This window comes from Raphanus sativus, unplaced genomic scaffold, assembly GCF_000801105.2.
Source record: "Raphanus sativus cultivar WK10039 unplaced genomic scaffold, ASM80110v3 Scaffold1368, whole genome shotgun sequence".
In the NCBI taxonomy this organism is placed as follows: domain Eukaryota; kingdom Viridiplantae; phylum Streptophyta; class Magnoliopsida; order Brassicales; family Brassicaceae; genus Raphanus; species Raphanus sativus.
Window position 1 is genome coordinate 1 of NW_026616680.1, and position 22748 is coordinate 22748.

A 22748-nucleotide genomic window follows, 5' to 3' on the forward strand; every position below is an offset into this window, starting at 1 on the left:
TAGATATATACATTTACTAATTAAAGTCCCAACCTAAGATCTAATGAACACCCTGATATGTCGACCGAAGTAGAGAGATCATGTGTTGTTACAGGAACATTCAGATCCAACGCACCAACGAACATTGTCTCATCTTCCCTCTCCCAGCAGTGGAATCTCATATGACCTCTTAAAGCCTGACCACTGGAGTACACTCGATAACATATATTACACTTATGATGCTCATCTTGGTTACTAGTCACGGTTACTGGACCACCGTTTACGTTTCTGATTGCGAAACATCCTTTAACGTTCTTGTGACTCGCTCTGTGTCCTCCTAAAAGCCTGATGCGATCCAAACACTTTCTTGCATCCTCCACACTCGAACCGCTCACCACTAGTACTTGATGATAATGGCGCGGCTTCAGACAGCATTAGGAGATAAGAAGCAACTTCATAGTCTTCCTCCGACATGAGTGAGACCAGATTTGCTGATCTCTGGCTTAGATGTTTTGATGATAAAGCCGGGGTGAGGCGGCCACGGTGGTTAGGAGGAGGATTGATGCCACGCCATTGACGCTCAGGGTGACATCTCATGTGTCCAAAAAGAGCTTTCGGAGACCAGAACGTTTTGCCACATTCGGTACACGGACGTGTGATCTTGGGAGCATTTGGGTCCGGCTTTTTGGTGTATTTTGGTTTTGGTGAAGAGCTAGAGGGTAATGCAACGGTTTTTGGTGCGTTTCTTTCTAGGGCTCTGATGGTAACTTGGAGATAAAGCAAGTTGGAGATTTGGATTAGGGAAGATAGGGATGATTGCGTTAGAAGCAGGAGGAAATTGATTGCGAATCATTGTGTGATCAACGTAGAGAAATTAACTGGAGAAAAGAGAAACAAAACAAAAAAAGTAAGAAGTGAGAGAAAGGACTGCTTTAGTAGAAGAAGGAGACGGTTACGTGGACAGGGAGTTATGGAGGAACAGGGAGACAGTTAACTTCAGTTGAGGGACATAGCGGTTTTCTGTAAGGAAAGACTTATCCTTTTGCAGTTTTTGAAACCACTTTTTTGTCTTATTTCCGTTCAGTTTTGCTTCTTCAGTTATAGCCCAAAAAATCATCACAACATATATTCAAATAACTTCCTTTTTTAAACCAAAAAGTATTAACAATCGATATTCCCACAGACCAAATAACAATTTGAGGTAAGACTGTGAGAAGAAGCCTTTTGGAATCACTGGCCGATACTCCCCAAGAGTCTTTCTACAGCAGCGTTAACGTTGCCGTTGGTTGCACGCAACGCCCTAATGTTCTCTGCTCTGTCAAAGAAACCCATTTCCTCTAGCTGTTGCAATTGTGTGGCGTATAGCTCCTCAGAAGGTACTGAAACCACAAAACAAAACAAAACACACATTTCAATAGAAAACCATCTCAAGTGTAGACTACATCTCAAAGAAACGGGTCCAGAGAAACTGCAATCTCACCACTAGACTGGTTCGCACCACTTAAGCCACCAGCAGCACCAAGACTGCCAAACATATTCATCAATGAAGCGAGTCCCCCGTTATTCCTTGTGCCTTAAACAACCATTTGCGTATTAACAACATTCAATCCATTAACTGCAGAAGAAAACATATATGCAAAGACAGACATAGAAGGGACTAATGAGGACAGAAAGTGATAAGGCCTGTGAATTTTAATTTCCAAGAGTACCTGTGGTGGCACCTGTTTGCCCTGGAGCCCTACATAAAAGATTGATCAGCATCAAAAACAGTGATAACAATGTCAAAACTATGTTAACTGTTTTAGCTGATCATTTGAACATGAAGCAACTCAAAATACAAAGGGACAATGTTACTTCTCAATTATGTTTAAGAAGCAAATAAATAGCAAAGGGAATTCTCTCACTTACTGTCTGGCCGTACTCCAGTTTCCAGATAAAAGTGATTGCTGAAGACTCATCATTTGCTACGGACAAAAACATTTCCACAAACATTAGGCTGGAGAAACTCCTTCACATTGAAATAACTTACAGATCCAAAAAAAAAAACTTTTGTGAAGAGTGACCATATGCATAAACACAGTAGAGGTAAATGTGAGGAGATTGAGCAGACCTGCATTGTGTCTGGAGAGCTAAGCATACGAAGGAACTCTGGATTCTGCATCATTTCCCTCACCCGAGGACTTGAATCCATCAAGCTTCGAAGTTGTGGGTTGAGACTCATCATCTGGAATTGAAAAGATGATACTGAGACCACGTAATCAACTACAACCAAAGGCCTAAAATCATATTAATCAAGGCCATTACCTGATTCATGTATTGTGGATCGGAAAGTAAGCTTCGCATCATCTGTGACATGGCTGGATTTTGCAAAAACTGGTTCGTTTGCGAGGCATCTGGAGTAGCACCAACCGTTGGATCCCCACCTAGCATGCCTAGTCCACCAAGACCAGCAATGCCACCAATGACAGGGGCTCCAACATCCCAACCTGAATTCGTCCTTCCACGCCTAGTTGTCTGGCCTGTCAAGTGAGAGTCCAGCCAACTTTATTACATTACAAAGTGCTGACAACAAAGATGTTTACTTAACCATTAATGACAAGGAACTGTGAGAACTACAACAACCAATTACCATACCACATTGTTCCTGAACTAGTGTGGTAAACATAAGAGCGTAAGCAACACTTATAAGCTTTGCAAAGTTTCCGTTATACCCAACAAGTACTAAGCAGAAGGAAACTAAAACGAAGAGAATAATAGTTTCCATACCACCTGCAGCAACCCAAGGATTTGGAAGTGGATTTGTATTTGGCACACCATTCCCTGTCCCTGTTTCACCATTGGTATCTCTAGCTCGTGCAGCAAACGGATTAGAAACGACACCGTTTCCATCGTTCCCTGAAAACATCGAAACGTTCATCAACGGTTCCTGGACATCTTCATACATACGCCTAAGCATGTTAAACCCCTCAGGAGTAGCCTCAATGTTACTCAACGCCCTATCGTTATTCCGCGTCATCTCACGCATAAGCTCAGGGTTCCTCGCAGCTTGCAGACTCTGCCGAAGGAAGCTCGGGTCGTTGAGTATATGTCCAAGCTCAGGGTTACGATCCACAAGCTCACGCATCCGAGGGTTGCTCCTTATCAACGTCCTCAGAAGTTCAGGGTTGTTCTGAATGCTCGGTGCGTTCATCATAACAATGTTAGGGTTTTGAGCTAGTTGTTGAACCCCTCGAGTAACAACACTAGGTGAAGTAGTTTGGCTCCTAGCATTTGTAGAAGGTGCAGAGACTCGAGCCATATCAAGAGCGTGATCAGCCTGTACACCTAAGAGGTAGAGTAACAGAAGAGTAAACAATCCAAATAAGTTTTATATTTGCAAAGAAGCTTTCTTTTATTGGTTTACTTACTTAAGAGTACAAGAATCAGAGAAAAGGTTAAGTCTTTGAGGGGTTTTTTTACCATAGCTAAGGAGGGTGTGATCGTCGTCTTTGAGGATGCGTCCCTTGTAAATCAAGCGTTGTTGGTTAGCTGGGACGTCGCAGTTCTGAGCTAGTAAAGCTTTGAAAGACTCTACGGTTGATTCGAGGCTCGTCCTCACGCTAAATTTCGAGCCGTTGGAGCACCTGACGTTCACATCAACCACCTCTCCTCCGACGACGACGGTCTGTGGCTCGTTCGATTCTCCTCCTTCCCCAACCATTCCGAATTCGAGATCAAAACTATAAAATCGAGATGTAATCAAACGCTTTCAGAAGATTTAACGACGGAGACTGAAACTAACTCTCATGATCAAGGTCGGGTCGGGTCGGGTCTTTAACTGTTCTTCCTATCCTTCTCAGAATGCGTGCCACGTGATGAAGCTCAACACGGCGTCGTTTTCATCGGTCTCTACGTTTTAAACCGTTTCCGGTTTAGGTTTAAACCGTAATAATTCGTGCTTCGGTCTGGATTGCAAGATTTTTTTTTTTTTTTTTGCCAGAGCTTTGTTTCTTTGACAATAGTAAAAGTTTTCATTTTAGCCGGTGATTATTTTAAAAATGTAAGAGAACTAAACATTCATGAGGATTTTATTTCAAAAAATACATTCCAATTTCATCCGTTGTGTATTATCTATAAAAATAATTTGTCACATTTCAATGAAGTATGGAACAAGTTTTTATAATGCATAAAAAAAGAAGAGTATCAACTACTAGTTTACCAATCCTCTGTGTTACTGCTCTTCTTTCTTTACTGCTCGTCTTTCTTTATGCATCATGTAAAACGTTTAATCTTCTATAAAATAATAAATTTTATTTCCAATTGATGATGAAGAGTAAGACGATTTTTGAAGAAGAAGAGCAGTTGACAAAAAGAAAAAAAAGAACAAAATGATGTATTATCTTTTTTTATCAATCCAAATTAAACCGGCTATACATCTGTCATAAACTAAGTTAATGTTTGAATAACACAATTTACGATTTTAAGAGAATTAGCTTAAAATTGATAGTTTGTGTATGTAATTCAAAATATAGCGTAATTCATGTGGTTTTTGGCAAAGTTCAAAGATTTGTGTGTGAAAAAGCTGAAAATAATTAGTTCACAAGGGAATAAGCAATATTTCCGTTGTTCTTGTGGTTTTTGACATAGCTTAAAAATTTGTGTGTGAAAAAGCCGAAAACAACTAGTTCGTAGGGGAATAAGCCATTTTCCCTATGATATATCTCTTCACTCTATTCTTTTCTTTTTCTTTTTACTTCATCGTGCGTGCGTGCGTTCTCAAGTTTGTCTATTGGACCAGCATCTGTAAATTAATGTTTGGGTGGGTATAAAATGACAAACGAGAGAATAGCCCATTAAGGATAACGTGTTTGGAGCTATGTGAAACAATTGAAAGACGTTTTCAATGTGGAAAAATCCTCTTAACCAATATGTATCCGAAACTACTCAAACCTTATCAATAGTAGTAACCAACACCACAAATATAAACACATCACTTTTCCACACAGAAAAAACAAAACAAACAAAATGAGCCAAATAAAACGAATCACTGCATTGGATCATGGTCTAATTTACAATTAAGAGTAAATATCGTGTGTGTGTGTGTGTGTGTGTGTGTGACTTAATTGGATGATGTTTTTTTAACCGAATCCATTAATACAAAAGTATAATATAAATTTTATAAAAACTCAGCAAAAGTTTATTTAAATATAGTAGGATTGCCAAAGGTTAATGATACTCGGATAATGATTGCCAAAAGACTACTAGTAGGAAAAGCTTATGTTTCTTTGATTAAACACTCTTTAACATTCTTTTTCTTTTCAAACTCTTCTTCTAATCATCCTCTTACTCCTCCTTTTTCTTTGGTTAGGGGACAGAGACGGTGAGGTCAGTTCATCAACTTGCAAAAACAGAACAAAAGCATAATGTATAGAGTTTTGATAATTGGCTAATGCTGTCGAATTATCTGTTGATTAGTCTACCTGTCTATCTAATATCCTTCTTCTTAACCCTTTTTCTCTCAGCCTGTAACTGTTCCCATTACATGAACTCTGATCGTAATTAGTAATCAAATCCTTACCCTTTTATCTTAAAAAACATAAGAAAGTAATCAAAACCCCACTAGAAAGTTTTCAACTTTACCCCAAGTCTTCAAGCATACCCTCTCGCTCTTCCCTTTTTCTTTCTCATTCCTTTCTTTCAGCTTAGATTTTTTTTTTCTGCTGTCCCTGACGAATCTTTCCTTTTTTTCCTTAAAAGGATGGTTTTGGATTGGGGTTTGGCATCTCTGCCACTAGTTCCTTGCCAAGCTTTGTCTTCTCTTATATGTTTGAGGTAAGGAGTGACACTTTCTCACACTTCCGGTGAAAGCTACTTTCTTTCTCTACCTTCCTCTTATCTTACTCTTTGCTCTGACCCATAAAAGGAAAAAAAAAAACATTTTGACTATGTTGAGCTGGCTCACTAGTGATTCCAAGTAATTTGGGAGTTTTGTCTCAGACTTTTGTCCAATTGTTGTTTTTTTAATTAAATTTGGGAGTTTTGTTTCAGGAACTGATTAAGCCAAAGCCAAAAGCAATGTTTTGGGTTTTGGCTCTGTTAAGCTGGTTAATAGTTGTACTTAGTGGTGGTGATGGGATAGTTTCAGAAGGAAGAAGGCCTCACCATATTAACGTTGGAGCAATCTTCAGTTTAAACACTTTATATGGTCAAGTTGCAGATATCGCCTTGAAAGCTGCAGAGGATGATGTAAACTCCGATCCCACCTTCCTCCCTGGATCCAAACTCCGTATACTCATGTACGATGCCAAACGCAACGGCTTCCTCAGCATCATGAAAGGTTATTATTGCTTCTTGTTTTTTTTTTGGTAAAAACTAAACTCTTTCACTTACCTCTTGTGTTGCTATATCACACAGCATTGCAATTCATGGAGACTGATTCAGTGGCTATAATCGGTCCTCAGACATCAATCATGGCTCACGTACTCTCTTACCTCGCGAACGAGCTCAACGTCCCCATGTGTTCGTTCACAGCGCTAGACCCTAGCCTCTCGCCTCTACAGTTCCCTTTCTTCGTCCAGACGGCACCCAGCGACCTCTTCCTGATGCGCGCCATCGCGGAGATGATCACCTACTACGGCTGGTCGGACGTGATCGCCCTGTACAACGACGACGACAACAGCAGGAACGGGGTGACGTCTCTGGGAGACGAGCTGGAAGGGAGACGCTGCAAGATCTCTTACAAGGCGGTGCTTCCTCTCGACGTGGTGATCAAGACTCCTCGCGAGATCGTCCGCGAGCTGGTCAAGATCCAAAAGATGGAGTCTCGCGTGATCATCGTGAACACGTTTCCCAAAACGGGTAAGATGGTTTTCGAGGAAGCGAGGAGGCTTGGGATGATGGGGAGAGGGTATGTGTGGATAGCTACGACTTGGATGACTTCTCTGTTGGATTCTGCTGACCCTCTGTCTCTTCCCAAGGTGGCTGAGTCTCTAAGAGGAGTGCTCACTCTCCGTATCCACACTCCGGAGTCTCGAAAGAAACGAGACTTCGCGGCGCGGTGGAACAAGCTGAGCAACGGGAGCGTTGGTTTAAATGTTTATGGACTCTATGCGTATGATACTGTCTGGATCATTGCTAGAGCTGTTAAGAATCTTCTTGATAGCGGAGCGAACATCTCCTTCTCAAGTGACTCGAAGTTGAACCACTTGAAAGGAGGGTCGTTGAACCTAGGCGCGTTGAGCATGTTCGATCAAGGACGACAGTTTCTTGATTATATAGTGAAGACTAAAATGTCGGGTGTTACAGGTCCGGTGCAGTTTCTTCCGGACAGATCGATGGTTCAGCCTGCGTACGATATTATAAACGTGGTCGGTGGAGGGCTTAGGCAGATAGGTTACTGGTCTAACCACTCTGGTCTCTCTGTTATACCTCCTGAGCTGCTGTTCAGTAAGCCTTCGAACCGTTCGAGCTCGAACCAGCATCTGGAGAATGTGACTTGGCCCGGTGGAGGTTCTGTTACGCCGCGTGGATGGGTGTTTCCTAACAACGGGAGGAGATTGAGGATCGGTGTGCCTAATAGAGCGAGCTTTAAGGACTTTGTGTCAAGGGTCAATGGAAGCAGCCACATTGATGGGTACTCCATTAATGTCTTTGAAGCTGCGATAAAACTGCTTTCTTATCCGGTTCCTCATGAGTTCATCCTCTTTGGAGACGGTCTCAAGAACCCAAACTACAATGATCTTGTCAACAATGTCACTACAGGGGTGAGTTAATTAAAAACAAAGCCTTATCTAGACACTGTGACGTTGTTGAGTTCTTTTCATGTTTTTGGTGGTTTCAGGTGTTTGATGCTGTGGTGGGAGACATAGCTATTGTTACAAAGCGAACTAGGATTGTGGATTTCACTCAGCCATACATAGAATCAGGGCTTGTCGTGGTTGCTCCTGTTACTAAGCTAAATGATACTCCTTGGGCGTTCTTACGCCCTTTTACTCCTCCAATGTGGGCTGTTACGGCAGCGTTTTTCCTCATCGTTGGATCAGTAATATGGATTCTTGAGCATAGGATCAACGATGAGTTTCGTGGACCTCCTAGGAGACAAATTGTTACTATACTCTGGTTTGTAAACAGTCACTGCACTATACAGATATGTTGGTGTATTAACATACCTTAAGACCTCACAAGCTATATTATTTTTGTTCATGCAGGTTCAGCTTCTCGACGATGTTTTTCTCCCACAGTAAGTTCATATGGTGAAACAGTAGGTCTGGGATTTTGAACCGAAGACACCAAACCGAATTGAACTTTTTTGTTAGTTCGGTTTAGCAATCAGTTGTTTCAGTTTTAGAATATAACTGAAATCAAAAATTTCTTTTAGAATATTTTCTAAACAAACCGGTTAATTCGGTAAGATTTATGTTGAACCGAACTAACTGAGAAAACTGAATTACCAAAATATCTGAACCAGGCTAGTGAAAGTGCAGTCCCTGTATAGATTTTTGAACATGTTGGAGCTATTCAAACTTTTGCAGGAGAGAATACAGTGAGCACACTCGGCCGTATCGTGTTGCTCATCTGGCTTTTTGTGGTTCTGATCATCACCTCAAGCTACACAGCTAGTCTCACATCTATTCTCACAGTGCAACAGCTTAACTCACCGATCAAAGGAGTAGACACACTCATCAGCAGCAGCGGACGTGTTGGGTTTCAGATAGGCTCTTATGCCGAAAACTACATGATCGATGAACTTAACATCGCTAGGTCCAGACTCGTGCCACTTGGCTCTCCAAAAGAATACGCCACAGCTCTTCAAAACGGGACTGTCTCTGCGATCGTAGATGAACGCCCTTACGTTGACCTCTTCCTCTCAGAGTTCTGTGGGTTTGCCATCAGAGGCCAAGAGTTCACCAGAAGCGGCTGGGGGTTTGTGAGTCCCCTCCTCCACTTCACATGTCTCTTCTGCTTGTTTGTTTAGGCACTGTTCTTGATCATCTTGATTGTGTTTTTCTTTTTTATTTGAAGGCATTCCCAAGAGACTCTCCATTAGCAGTTGACATGTCAACGGCCATCTTAGGTCTATCGGAAACAGGGAAGCTTCAAAAGATACACGACAAGTGGCTTTCAAAGTCCAACTGCAGTAACCTGAATGGTTCAGAGTCGGATGATGATCCGGAACAGCTTAAGCTCCGTAGCTTCTGGGGATTATTCCTCCTGTGTGGGGTTGCTTGTTTCATCGCTCTCCTTATCTACTTCTTCAAGATAGTCCGCGACTTTTGTAACCACCACCACCACAAGCCGGAGGAAGAAGAAGCTACGGTTCCTTCACCAGAAGTGTCACGTTCTAAAACACTGCAGACGTTTCTAGCTTATTTTGATGAAAAGGAAGCCGAGTCCAGCAGAAGGTTGAAACGTAAACGGAGTGATGATCTTTCGTTAAAGTCTTCTTGACCAATGTGACAACAGATCTAATCATCACTCAAGCCAAGCCCTTCTTCTTCAGGGATCAAAGATGTTGCAGTGAAGAATATGCAGATAACATACCTCATATGTTTAGTAGTAAAAGGACAGGGGATTTTGACAAAAAAGTATATGGAACATTTTTAACATTATATGTACATAAAAAGTATTTAGTAATGCATAACATAAAGTTTGCAAGACAAAGCTCAAGCTGTATTGTATAATCAAATCCTATAGCACAAAGAACTTTGCATCTCCCTTTATCTTTCCAGTTTACTTTTTTGTTTATCCGTGGAATTGTTCTTAGTTTAGTAGTTAACTAGATTTTGATTCATGCTTAGAAAACCCGGTTTTGCTTAGAACTTTGCATCTCCCTTTATCAAACGTCTAACTAATAGCTAAATGAACATTGGGTAAGTGATAATAAAGAGATTTGTAATTGAAAGTCTGAATCTTTTTTTTCTCCCCACAAGAGGGAGAAGAAACAGAGAGGGAGATGATTATTACTGCACAAAGTAGAAAGACAACAACAAATCCACACCAACATGGTAACATTACAAACTTGAAACTCCTTCCTGTCTTTTAGTTTTCTCAGTTGGTTTTGTCAGCTTCAGCTTGTCTAGCTCCAATAGAGAAGAACTCAGTAATGACTTCAAGCGGCATACCTTTAGTTTCAGGGACTTTAAGGTACACAAATCCCCACGAGATGCAACAGACGACTGCATACATGCCAAACACACCAGCAAGCCCGATGGATTTAAGCAGCACAGGGAGACTGTAAGTGACGATAATGTCACATATCCAGAACGTGAGCGCGCAAATGGCGATGCAGATCCCACGTACTCGAGTTGGGAAGATCTCCGAGCAGAGGATGTTTGGAGTAGGACCGAAACCCATCACGAAGAAACAGAAGTAGAGAACGACGCTTACTGTTGATAAGACTGCATGGACAACGCTGTTCATGTGGACTAGATTCGAGATTACTAAGACTATTAGAGATGCTATTAAGATTGGAATCGTAGTGAGCAGCAACGTCCTGCAAACAAAACAAAAAAAACACAAACATTGTTTCATTTAAGCTTTTCATGAATCAAAGAACAAAATTTAAGTTTTATAAATCACCTTCGACCAGAGAGATCCATGAGCCTCATTGCAACAGCTATTGCAGGTAACATCACAAAGGTTGTCAATGCACTTATAAGTAGAGATGATGAGGAAGAACTAATCCCCAAGTTTGATAACAGAATCCCAACGCCTGCCTGCTCTAGGATTTGAGGTGTGTAATAAAGAACTCCATTGATCCCTGAGAACTGTGTTTCACAAACATAAACTTTTATCTTAAACCGCAACTTATGTAATAAACTGACAATTGATGTTTAGTCTAGATTACCTGCTGAAGTATCTGAAGACCAACTCCAACGAAAAGTGCACGTTTGACACCAGGATCCTGAAGATCATGCCAAAGTGACCCTTTAGCTGTTGCTGACGGATGAACCATGGCAGGACCAATCGTATGTTCTCTGAGGAGGTCTTTGGAGTAAAGAGCCGGTTGGCTAACCAAAGCAGACGCTTGTACAAACTCTGCCTCACCGGTTCCTTCCCCTCCTCCAGGCAATGAAACAATGGAGCCGCGTCGTGATCCAGGGAAGCCTTCTTGATGCAAGTAAATCCTCTTAAACCCACCTTCTTTCTGCCCTGACTCATCTTCCCTCTCAGTCCATTTCCACGCCACTTGCCATCCACCTCCAATCCCCATACTCCCCGCTCCTCCTCCTTCCCCGTGAGCTCCCTGCACTTGGCTCCCATGTCTGAACGTAGAAAGTGGTCCGTGACCTGAGTGCATGTCTTTCTCCATGCTCGTCGTTTGACGTGAGATCAAAGGAGAGTGAAGCTCATCATCCGAGTCTTCTCCACGGTCCGTTGGATAATCCTCACCTTCTCCGACAAGATTCTCTTCATCCCATTCCTCGTTCCTCGGTTGATTACCTCCAACGCTGAACATACTCCCGAAATGCGGGAACAGGGCGCTCCTCATGCTTCCGGTCTCTGGCATCTTCTCGTGAACGCTCCCGAACAGCGTGACGAGTGGATCAACCAACGAGCCTTGCCTCCTGCTCATCGTGCTTCCATGGCGAGACAGAACACTCACTAAGCTTCCTCCTTTGACCGGCCTGGCAACCCAACTAAGTCCTTCTTCCGCACCGTACAGCTTAATCTGATCCTTATCCACAGCTATGTCATTATCATCAGCTACATCATCCGCAGGTCCGATTATGTATTCCTCTATGGTTGTCTCACCTCCAATCCCAAGTCCCTCAACCAACAAAGCCATCTCACCTATATGCATTGCCACATAAAAACATTCAAGAGACTAAAAAAATCATTTTATAGAATATAACATTTTTCATAATTTGTGATGTTTCTCATAATTTGTAATATCGTTCAAAAATATCTTTACTATCTGATGTAAGAATTAGAGCATCTCCAATGTCACACTATTTTTTTTTTATAATTTACACAAAAATAGAATAATTCTATTGTAGAGTTTTGCTGAGGGTACCAAGTTACCAATAATAGAATTACTCTGTTTTTGTGTAAATTATAGAGAAAAAAATAGTGCGCCATTGGAAATGCTTTTAGAGTGAGAATGACTTAAAGACTAACCGGTCACATCTTCGCGACCACGTAGCCTCTGAAGAACCCTCTTTGCTTCAAGCATTCGACCTTTGCTCACCAACCACCTTGGTGACTCAGGCAAGAAGAAGATAGTAAGGAAGAAAAACACAAGCGAAGGCACAAAAAGGACACCAAGCATCAACCTCCAGCTAGGAGATGGCATCAAAGACATTCCGAAAACCATGCAGTAAGACAAGAACATCCCTCCGGAGCCAGTGAACTGCGGAAGCGTGTTCAGCAGCCCCCTTATCTCGGGAGGTGCGGTTTCGGATATATAGATAGGAACAAGCGTGACCACAAGACCGACCCCAAACCCATCTAGCAACCTTCCTAAGAGCAGCACGTAAACGTTTGGTGACCAAAGCATAACTAGAGAACCGACGAAGTAGAGAACTGATGAGAGTATCAGCATGGGACGGCGACCAAGCCAGTCAGCTACTCCTCCAGACCATGTGGTGATCAGAGTAGCGCCGATAAGTGACATGGCCACAATTAGACCTTCCATCGATGGGTTACTCTCTAGATGAAATTCTTTTTTTATGTACAACACAGCTCCTGCAGAAAGCCCAAAAAAAGCTTATAAGTCCATCACAAAAGCAAGAAAGAAAAGAGATAAAGCTAAGAGGATGACATAGAATCTGAGAATTGTATCAATTAACCATCAAATTTTTTTAATCATAACCATTCAAACAGAGAATTATGGATTTTTAGAATCATAAAAATTAATCAATTACCTGCAATAGTTGCGTTGTCCCATCCTTGTAACAAGTTTCCAATAGCAGCAGCAATAGCAACAAGCACAGCTCCACTCATAATTCAACTCTTTTTTTCAACAAATCTGAAGCGAATTTCGCAAAACAGAGTCACTGATGATCAACGATCACCTGAAAGTAGAAAAAATTAAACAAACCCTTATGAGCAAAACATGAACAGAGAGACATAAAAACCAAAAAGCATGACCTAAGAACATAACAACCTAGTGACGTAAAAGAACAGAACCTACGAGGTGCTTGGGAAAGACAGAGGTAAGAAACCAGATGTGTCACAATCAAAGAGAAGAATAATAAAGAAGAGAAGAGAATCTAAAGCAAGCCCCAGAGGGTAGTGATATATAGAGAGAGATGAAAACTAGGGTTTGCAAGTTGCACTCTAGAGGTAAGAATAAGCCACACTATCATATCAGTGATGAGCCGCTTCAATGGCGTCACTACGCAATCAAAAAAAAAAGCATTCTTTTTATTTTCCCTTTTGGTTAATTTAAGATTTTGAGATTATAATTAAAAAGAAAAGTTAAATACTACTTTTTTAACTTACGAAAAGACTGTGAACAGAGCCTATGGGATTAGTGACACCTGCCGCTTTGCTCTTGTCTTCTCGAACCACGTATGTGTGCTCCACTCTCTTCTTCCTTTTTCTCTCGTACAGAATCTTTCAGAGGATTAAAACACCCAAATTTTATAATCTTAATGGGTCCACGAGTTTGTACCATTGTTCTTTCTCACCGTTAAATATTTTCACATTTCTCGACACCATCTTGTCAGACACTCGTGAAGTACAAATCTAATCTACTACTATTAAAATAGGGTTTTATACAGGGGGCGAAAAGGTAATTTACCTCTATCAACTGTACTTTTGTATGCATGATGTCTTCGGAACTAATGAGTTGCTTTGGTCGACATAAGGTTGGTTGCTTTTTGTAAATATGAAATAAAGATAGGATTGGTTTTTGAGATATTTGATGTATTGGGACCATACGAGAAATTATAGAAAAATATCTGATGTTCTGAAAATAAAGTTATTGGTAAAGTAAAAGTTTAGTTTGTTTACATATCCGAAAAGCATCTTCGAATCATTTCAACTTTTCATAATTAATCCAAGAAAGAAAGAAAAAAGGAAAAACTCAATTATGGAGAATCTTGTCCAGACAGAATGAGACACTTTAACTTTAGCTAATAGTGTGAGTCGTGTGTTACAACAAGATGAACATTTTAACCTTAATTACTATATTTTTCTTACAAAGTTAAAAAGGGAAGAAAGAATCGGAAAAAAAGTTAAATTGATTCGTATATTCGTTTTCCAAAAGCATTCAAACTAGTAAAGAAAAATAAACTAACGATGATTTTACTAAGGTTAAATAACGGCAATCATTTTTACTTTCATTCGACCTTTTTATTAACACAAATCACTACTTGTATTCGTGATTTACAAATCTTGATCAACACAACAAAACATGCATGTGACTACAACTATTGGCTTTCTGAAAGCAAATATCAATGTATTTGTAGATGTCGTTGTTATAAGTTCATATATTTTGACCGCAAAGATTGATGAATTTTGAAAATAGAAAATACGTATCCAACTTTTTTTTTGATTAATTTGGGGGTATCCCGGGCTTATGGAAGGGTCCAGACTAATCACCAAGGGGAGGTGCAGCTCACGGATAGACCCTCTCTCCGGGTATGCAAATGGGTCCTAAAGCATAGGCCCATATCCGTGATGGTGTCCAGAAATCATGACTTAGTTCCCTCCAGCAGGGTTCGAACTCACAACCTGAGTGAAAGAAGGAGCCCGTCCTTACCATTGGGCCACGATGTTCTGGACAATACGTATCCAACTTGGTTTTTGAGTATTTATGGCTTCAGTTTTTCTGATGAATAATTTTCCCAAAGAAACGTAGAATAAAAGTTATGTATGGAAAGAACAGTACACACCACATCTATCTTATTAAAACAGAAACATTATAACTTTTTCTAGGTGGATTTTTAAGTTGGACATCACATTATTATTCTTAGTCTAACTTTTCATTTAAATATTTCCTTAAAGAGTTAGATATCAACCATCTATCAATTAATTCCACAATAAGATCTATGTCTTACATTACATACATCTATTAAACAAAATATATATTATTTTCGTTAGAGTGTACTCATATTATCATATTTATATTATATCATAGTACAAATATAACAATCCCTCTCTTTTATTATAGTCAAATGAATACAATAAACCTCTCTTTTATTATAGTCAAATAAATACGATAAATGTCTCCAATATTTACACTAGTCTGAGTTCTTAAAAATAAAAATAAATATAGATAGAAATAAAAATAAATATTACACATGTTATTAAAAATATAAATATTATTACACGAGTAGGTTGACAAAAAATTACAATAATTACACGAATCTTTAGCCAGTCATTATACAACTAAACCAATTGATTCAATTAACCAAATAACTCTCAACCTACAATATCGGATTTAAAAAACAATTATTTGGCATCAAATACTGATGAATCTTTAAAATTTTAAATAGCTTGATACATAACTTTTAAAACTCAATACTAAAGATATCAGAATATATTTTTTTGATTCTCAAATAATAGAGGTTTACTTTGAATATACACTAAATAGAATATACTAACGTATATTCTTATTTCAAAAACATCAATTTATACTTTTAAAAAAAAATCGATTATTGGAAAACCTCTTCACCAAGTTGAGTCTACTATACCTAAAATCTCGGTTACAATCAAATATTCACAATCAAATTGCCAGATTTGAAAAATCATGAATATGGAAAACCCTCTTCTCCAAGTTTATTCTACTATACCTAAAATCTCGGTGTCAATAGATTTTGTATTTATTATATCTAACTTAATAGGTTAAAAAATATTCAATTCCTCCCACTTAAAATGTGTGTACAAATACTTGCCTTCGTATTTATCATTGGATATTCACAAAACATTCAGAAAAAACTCCCAAAAAGCACAATGTCAAAACCAAATCGTATTGTTTGATATTATGTTAGTGTTTTCACCATACAGTTATATCTCTAATACACCAATGAAAAACTATTAATAGAAAAAACAGTTTTAACATTTTTCTTAAACAATGAAAAAACTCGAAATTATATAAAACCATATTGTGTGAAAAGGACAAACTTCAAATTGTATTAACTATTATAGAATATATGTTGTGTGTTAAAAATAAAAAATAAATCCGCGCGGTCGCGCGGGTCATGATCTAGTAATATTTAAGAACAGAAGAATCGAATATATATGATTCCTCTGTCTACATCTAACAGTTCATCATCATTGCAGCTTAAATTTCCGTATAGTGAGGGGGAAAAACGCACCATGTTCATTAGCAAGTTAAAAGAGGATGATGCATCTAACAGTTCATCATCATATTTTCTTGCTTATCATGATTTCTAAGTAGCATTTTACAAGAGAAAATAGAAAAAATCGAGGGAGAAATATCACACGATTACAACATACAAGCAAGTTAAAAGAGGATGATGCATCTATAGTTATTCAACACTTCATTTGTTCAAGAAAAGAAAAATCAACACTTCAAATTTCAAAATCTTGAATCAGTAAAGAGTTTGCATGGTTAGACGCAAAAGGTTAACATATCTTTTCATTCCCAAGAAAGACATGGTTCACGTTAGTTAAAAAAGATGCAGATGTCATGTGATCCATGTTCAGTCCATCAAACACTACTCAGTCCGTCAGACTTCAAACTCTCTAACTAGAACAAAAGTGTCGTACGACTGATTGAGTTCTTAGATACTTCAAACTCTCTAACTAGAACAAATGTGTCGTACTACTGATTGAGTTCTTAGGTTTATGTCCTAACAGCTCTGCTTCTTAAGGTTTGTTTCAATTTAAATTTGCAATAGATCACTTTGTGTTTGTGTGGCTTGGAGATCTCTAAGAAAACACATGTTGACTTTCGCTATAGAGCAAAATTAATTTTACTATATCTCCCTCAGGGACCCTTGTTTCTTTATTCTTCACTAGCTTTTGTTTATTCATTACAATGTCTCCTACAAATATCTTTATTTTCTCAAGTTGTTGCAACTGTGTGGCATAAAGCTTTCGGAGGAGCTGGACAAGACGACAAGCACACAAGTATTTTAATTAATTTTTCCTTCAAGTGCAGAACCTCTCTAATCATTTAAACCAATTGGCTTGAACCGGCGGCGTCTAAGATAAACCAAAACTTCTTGCCGTGGACTCAGTGTGTTGACCCATATAAATAAAACCATCGTGTTTAGTGCTAATATCCTAGCTCAAAAGTTGTAATAATATTAGTATAGTGTTATACTAATATAACAAAAGCGAATATGCTAGCGTCATATTCCAAGCCAACTCTTGTGTTTGACCCCATTTTTCTAAGTTATTTTGATGACCATTTTTTCACAATAATAAAAGTCTTAATGGTTGCGACTGAAATATTTACTCAGATTTGAAAATTTTAGGTTGTGATTAGTAATTTGAGAGTAAATGAGAAAGAACTTGGCTTATCAATGACCGATAGTTGTTCATGACTGCAATGAGATAATGAGAGTTGAATTATAGTATAAATCTGAATCCAAAATCTGAAGCTGTATGTAAATCAACGAGGATAAAAAGACATAAAAAAGACTTGGGCTTTGTCAGTCATCAACTTATAAACAAAAATTAATATTCTCTAATCTACCAAAATAAAAACTGTTCTATAAATAATGCCAAAGACAAGAAGGTGAGAGGAAACCGCGTAGGGTCAGTCAGAGAGAAGTAGCTGGTGAGCACTAAAAGGCAGCAGAGCAGCAGTCCTAAAGAACTTTCGTCGCACAATCATCGCCGTAAAATAAACACACAAAAACTCTCATCCAACGAATCTAATTGTCCGACCAGTCTCTCAGCAATCAAAATCTGAAGGAAAAGAAAAATCTATTATTATATTTTGAATCTCGAATAAAAAACTATGTGTTATAAACATTAAATAATTGTAGCTTTTCCCCTTCTCGTTCGACCTTCCTTCGTCTCTCAAGTTTCTCTTTTTCCCCTTTTAAATCAGAGATTCCTAATAATCCAATATCCATTTCTCAGTCTTTCTCTTCCACCATTCTCTTTGATTACTGGTAAGTAAACAACTAGATCCTCTTTATGTTTCTGATCCCTTTGAAGAATACTTTACTGAAACTAAAGCAAACTCATGTTTGACTTTGACTTTTTAGCAATAGTACTTGTGTGTTCTTGTCTTGTTGGTTTTAATTGGACCATGCTTAATCTGATCTGATCTGAAGTGGGTTTGACTGTTTTCTACTAGTGATTGTTAAAGTTCGTTACTTTTCTCCTTTAGTTTATGAGATTGCTAAAGGGTTTGACTTTGTCTTCTCTATGAACAGTAGTTCGTTGGATGAAGAACAGAGAGAGTGAAAGTTTCTGTCTTTAATGGGCAATTCATGCCGTCGATCTTCCAAAGACAAAATCTACCAAGCCAATAAGCCTGAAGATCACTCCAAATCCTCCTCTACCACCAACGTTGTTTCCTCAGATCGCTCTGTTCCCACTTCAGAACAATCCTCCAAAGAAGCAGCTCACAACAACAACAACAACAAGGACAAGAATCCAGCTCTCGTTATCCCTTCGAGAGAACAACCAATCATGAGACGCAACATGGACAACCAAGCTTACTACGTCCTCGGTCACAAGACTCCCAACATCCGCGACCTCTACGCGCTGAGCCGCAAGCTAGGACAAGGCCAGTTCGGGACGACTTACCTCTGCACGGAGCTCGCCACGGGGGTTGACTACGCTTGCAAGTCGATATCCAAGAGGAAGCTGATCTCCAAGGAAGACGTTGAGGATGTCAGGAGGGAGATTCAGATCATGCACCACTTAGCTGGTCACGGTAACATCGTGACGATCAAAGGAGCTTATGAGGACTCTCTGTACGTCCACATTGTGATGGAGCTTTGCGCTGGAGGTGAGCTGTTTGACAGGATTATTCAGAGAGGGCATTACAGCGAGAGGAAAGCTGCTGAGCTTACTAAGATCATTGTGGGAGTTGTTGAAGCGTGTCATTCGCTTGGTGTTATGCATAGAGACTTGAAGCCTGAGAATTTCTTGTTGGTTAATAAGGATGATGATTTCTCCCTCAAGGCTATTGATTTTGGACTGTCTATCTTTTTCAAACCAGGTATAATGTTTTGAAGCTGAGTTACTGTTAGAGAGGTGATAGGTTCTTAGGTTAGTTTTGATCTTTTTTCAGGTCAAATATTCACTGATGTTGTTGGGAGTCCATACTATGTTGCTCCTGAGGTTTTGCTCAAACGTTATGGGCCTGAAGCTGATGTGTGGACCGCTGGTGTTATACTTTATATATTGCTAAGCGGAGTCCCACCTTTCTGGGCAGGTAAGTTTGTGATTGGGCTGCTTCTTTGTCATTTAGAGAGTCTCAGTCACTCACCTGGAGTGTTGTTTTGTTTTGTGTTTGGTGTTGGAATCAGAAACACAGCAAGGGATATTTGATGCTGTGTTGAAGGGATATATCGACTTTGATTCAGACCCTTGGCCTGTGATATCAGACAGTGCTAAAGACTTGATCCGTAGAATGTTATGCTCCAAGCCTGCAGAACGCTTGACAGCTCATGAAGTCTTGCGTATGGATTCCACATTGTTACTTTTTAGCAACCGGCCACACAAGTTTTAGACTTACTTTTTTTTTTTTAATTTCTTTCCAGGTCATCCATGGATATGTGAGAACGGTGTGGCACCAGATAGAGCACTTGATCCAGCTGTTCTGTCACGTCTCAAGCAGTTCTCTGCAATGAATAAACTAAAGAAGATGGCTTTGAAGGTGAGTATGATGAACTCTTTTTATCTTCTATCTGGTCTCTCTGCATTACTTCTCTTTTACATTGTTTTGTCTTTTGGTGGGGGGATCATCATCAGGTTATAGCTGAGAGTCTCTCGGAAGAAGAGATTGCTGGTTTGAGAGAGATGTTTCAGGCAATGGATACTGATAACAGCGGTGCAATCACATTTGATGAACTCAAAGCTGGCCTGAGGAAATACGGATCCACCTTGAAAGACACAGAGATCCATGATCTTATGGAAGCGGTACAACATCGAATCTTTATTTGGCCGTTTTGTTGTGTATTCTTACGCTGGAGCTCTTTGTATTGATTGGACAGGCTGATGTGGACAACAGTGGGACAATTGATTACAGCGAGTTCATTGCAGCGACCATCCATCTCAACAAACTGGAACGTGAAGAACATCTTGTAGCTGCGTTTCAATACTTTGACAAAGACGGAAGCGGTTACATAACGATAGACGAGCTGCAACAAGCGTGTGTTGAACATAGTATGACTGATGTTTTCCTTGAAGACATCATCAAAGAAGTTGATAAAAACAATGTAAGCTTTTATTATGACGTCAGATGATAAAAAAAAATAAGAAACTTGTTGATTTTGTTGTTTATGTTAACAGGATGGGCAGATTGATTATGGTGAGTTTGTGGAGATGATGCAAAAGGGAAATGCTGGTGTTGGGAGAAGGACGATGAGAAATAGTCTGAACATTAGCATGAGAGATGCATAGAGAGGTTGGTGTTTTTAATCTGTTGACTGCAAAGGTGTGTTCAACACTCTCAATCCTCACCACATAGAAGAAGAAGGAGAGACCAGACCGAGTTCATAAGCTGTGGAAGAACGAGCTAATAATGTTTAACTACATTGTGACTTAACAGTTTTTTCTTCACCTCTCTGTGGTTGTTTGTATGTTTGTTTGTTATGGCCATTGTTGAAGTTAGTGACTTTTGTTTATCTTCAACTATTCAATCTTGTATTTGTATTGTAAAACGAAAAAAATTATCTTATGTTGTGTGTTTCTTTCTAAGCATGTTTTAATTTCTTTCTAGACGATTATGACCTTTAATCAAATATCAGACTAACACAGTTGGGATTAAATAAATATGAAAACACCAATGGCATATGATGAGCTAGCAAGTCTCAATCATGTAATCAAGGTGTATCTGTCTTTCGCACTCAAATAAAACCAAAACTCAAGGCTGTTTCGACACAAATCATTCATTGGCACCTATCTGTAAATTGGAACACTACCAAAACCATTTTTGTATTATTTATACATATATTTTATATATATTTTGGCAACCTTCATAGTTCATATTCACATGCTTTGTAACGCCGCAAGCATTAATAAAAATAATATCAAAACTATTTTTGGTGTCATTTGTTTACCAGTCAATACATTCGTAACTTAAACCAAACTTTAAACTGGTGCTTACCTAATCAGATTTTAAAGCAAAGATCGCATAACCATAATCGATCACAAACTGAATCATGAAACTTATCGTTAAACAATGTAGGTTTTTATTTGTTAATGTAAACGATGTAGGTTTTTTTTTTTTTTTTTCAAAATAATGATCAATAAAAATAAAATAAACAATTTGCCACCGACGATATTACTACCACCGACAAATGCAATGTCGGCTGTGCATCTCAGTTTAATGCAACCGACGTTTCGTTTAGACTATGTTTTTCACATTCACATTTTCGTAGAAAACCCCCACAAAATGGGGAAATTATTCAGTGTTGTTGCTTTATTTATTTATCTGAAAACAACAAAGGTCGTCTTTAGTGGTGGATTTAGAAATAGTTTTTATCAGGAGCAAAACTATAAAACCTTAGTAATGCATTTACAAATTCAAATTTTCATCAGAGGTATTACTAAAACTCTATACAAAATTACTAACTAAAAATAATCATGGTGGGCAGTTGCCCACTCACTTAGCCTCTGCCCTGCTCGTCTGCTTCACTTGTAAAATAATGGTGTCGGTCATGGATCCTCGGGGTTTGATATGTTTTCACATTAGTAGTAGTTTTACTTTTAACGTAATTGAATCTGTTTTTAGTACTACTATTGATGACGGTGGCCAAAGAATTGGCGCGTAAAAAGTAACAAACAAAATAACAGATTTTTACATAATTGCATGGTTATTAAATACAAAAATACAACTGCACAAACAACATGTAAAACAAACCAAACTAATGAAATATTTTCTTTTAAAAAAAACTAGGCAAATTAATTATAGCAACAAAATACATCATCATTTTTAAAAATGAACACATCGCTTCGCTTGTATATGATTTTGATTATACCTCCAATTCAACAAAATGGAAACGAATAATATTCTTTGAGACAAATGACAAAACAGAGAATCATCATCATCGTTGACGCTTCTGTTTGCATGAAAGAGGAAGAGTGTCGGAAGAAGATCCCATGAGAGTGCGGATCTGAGAACGGAGCTTGAAGAAGACGTGCATTATGCTTCCTTTGTTGTGAGAACCAATTGTTTTAGCTTCCTCTCTGCTAAGCTCGAGATCTCTGATGAAAATGGGTTTCCTCGAGAGGATCCATGACCAGCCCCACTCCCACCATTCTTTGGCCGAGCTTCCTACTTGCTTTCCCATATCTGAAACGGATTTGGACTTGGGGAACCGAGATGCGATCTCTGATGGTTGGTTTAGGAGATTGAGTGAGAGAGAAGAGAGACGACGGCGTATAACACCAGGCTGGTCATCTTTAGTGGGACTACTAAGGCGTTGAGAGACGGGGAGAGAAGTAGGTTTGCGAATCTGGAGAGTTTTCATCATTGAGCTCATTTCTGTTTTTTTAATTTCTGTAGAGAGAAAGAGAGATGATGAAGAAGAGAAATGAAACTTTTGGAGCAAGAGAGAATGAGATTGGTGGTGGTGGGAAGTAGTGATCACAGCTCTAAGAGCATGCCCATCAGCAAACTCTCCTTTCACGAGTTCCAATAAATTTTTTTTATTATTTTAATTTTTTTTTTTCGTTTGACT

At 39.0% G+C, this 22748-nt stretch overlaps 5 protein-coding genes and 1 pseudogene across 14 annotated transcripts; 2 read left to right on the top strand and 4 right to left on the bottom strand.

Annotated features, from left to right (window-relative positions):
- Positions 1-20: 20 nt before the first annotated feature.
- LOC108823819 (zinc finger protein ZAT3-like) lies at positions 21-832 on the bottom strand (annotated as a pseudogene).
- Positions 833-1105: 273 nt separating this feature from the next.
- On the bottom strand, positions 1106-3823 carry LOC130494300 (ubiquitin domain-containing protein DSK2a-like). Of its 5 annotated transcripts, none has more exons than XM_056998710.1 (8): positions 3439-3822; positions 2749-3303; positions 2284-2498; positions 2090-2203; positions 1888-1943; positions 1689-1717; positions 1460-1552; positions 1106-1358 (listed from the first exon to the last, which is right to left on the bottom strand). In XM_056998710.1, exons 1-8 carry the CDS (start codon positions 3677-3679, stop codon positions 1210-1212), a joined length of 1452 nt encoding a protein of 483 aa, XP_056854690.1. In that variant the 5' UTR covers positions 3680-3822; the 3' UTR covers positions 1106-1209. The 5 variants fall into 5 exon arrangements, 4 of the variants coding, with proteins under 4 accessions (XP_056854690.1, XP_056854689.1, XP_056854691.1 ...); XM_056998709.1 differs by having other exon boundaries at positions 2746-3303; XR_008941147.1 differs by having other exon boundaries at positions 1344-1358; positions 1460-1594; positions 2746-3303; positions 3439-3823.
- A 1487-nt stretch (positions 3824-5310) lies between these two features.
- On the top strand, positions 5311-9677 carry LOC130494301 (glutamate receptor 3.2). Of its 2 annotated transcripts, XM_056998713.1 has the most exons (8): positions 5311-5343; positions 5716-5790; positions 6007-6295; positions 6373-7721; positions 7799-8076; positions 8166-8197; positions 8490-8884; positions 8980-9677. In XM_056998713.1, the coding sequence occupies exons 2-8, from the start codon at positions 5782-5784 to the stop codon at positions 9403-9405; spliced, it is 2778 nt and encodes a 925-aa protein (XP_056854693.1). In that variant the 5' UTR covers positions 5311-5343; positions 5716-5781; the 3' UTR covers positions 9406-9677. The 2 variants fall into 2 exon arrangements, with proteins under 2 accessions (XP_056854693.1, XP_056854694.1); XM_056998714.1 differs by lacking the exon at positions 5311-5343 and having other exon boundaries at positions 5443-5790; positions 6098-6295.
- Positions 9678-9830: 153 nt separating this feature from the next.
- LOC108841474 (monosaccharide-sensing protein 2) lies at positions 9831-13543 on the bottom strand. Of its 4 annotated transcripts, none has more exons than XM_056998715.1 (6): positions 13405-13543; positions 12825-12974; positions 12079-12645; positions 10805-11751; positions 10537-10724; positions 9831-10450 (listed from the first exon to the last, which is right to left on the bottom strand). In XM_056998715.1, exons 2-6 carry the CDS (start codon positions 12901-12903, stop codon positions 10006-10008), a joined length of 2226 nt encoding a protein of 741 aa, XP_056854695.1. In that variant the 5' UTR covers positions 12904-12974; positions 13405-13543; the 3' UTR covers positions 9831-10005. The 4 variants fall into 4 exon arrangements, with proteins under 4 accessions (XP_056854695.1, XP_018469730.2, XP_018469729.2 ...); XM_018614228.2 differs by lacking the exon at positions 13405-13543 and adding an exon at positions 13090-13316; XM_018614227.2 differs by lacking the exon at positions 13405-13543 and adding an exon at positions 13094-13315.
- A 4296-nt stretch (positions 13544-17839) lies between these two features.
- LOC108841475 (calcium-dependent protein kinase 5-like) lies at positions 17840-20743 on the top strand. 2 transcript variants are annotated; one of them, XM_018614229.2, is made up of 8 exons: positions 17840-17999; positions 18267-19060; positions 19133-19276; positions 19371-19523; positions 19605-19720; positions 19816-19983; positions 20058-20282; positions 20356-20743. In XM_018614229.2, the coding sequence occupies exons 2-8, from the start codon at positions 18313-18315 to the stop codon at positions 20464-20466; spliced, it is 1665 nt and encodes a 554-aa protein (XP_018469731.1). In that variant the 5' UTR covers positions 17840-17999; positions 18267-18312; the 3' UTR covers positions 20467-20743. The 2 variants fall into 2 exon arrangements, with proteins under 2 accessions (XP_018469731.1, XP_056854696.1); XM_056998716.1 differs by having other exon boundaries at positions 17842-17999; positions 18270-19060.
- Positions 20744-21843: 1100 nt separating this feature from the next.
- Positions 21844-22669, bottom strand: LOC108841476 (uncharacterized). The gene has a single exon (XM_018614231.2). It carries the CDS (start codon positions 22548-22550, stop codon positions 22113-22115), a length of 438 nt encoding a protein of 145 aa, XP_018469733.1. The 5' UTR covers positions 22551-22669; the 3' UTR covers positions 21844-22112.
- Positions 22670-22748: the final 79 nt, after the last annotated feature.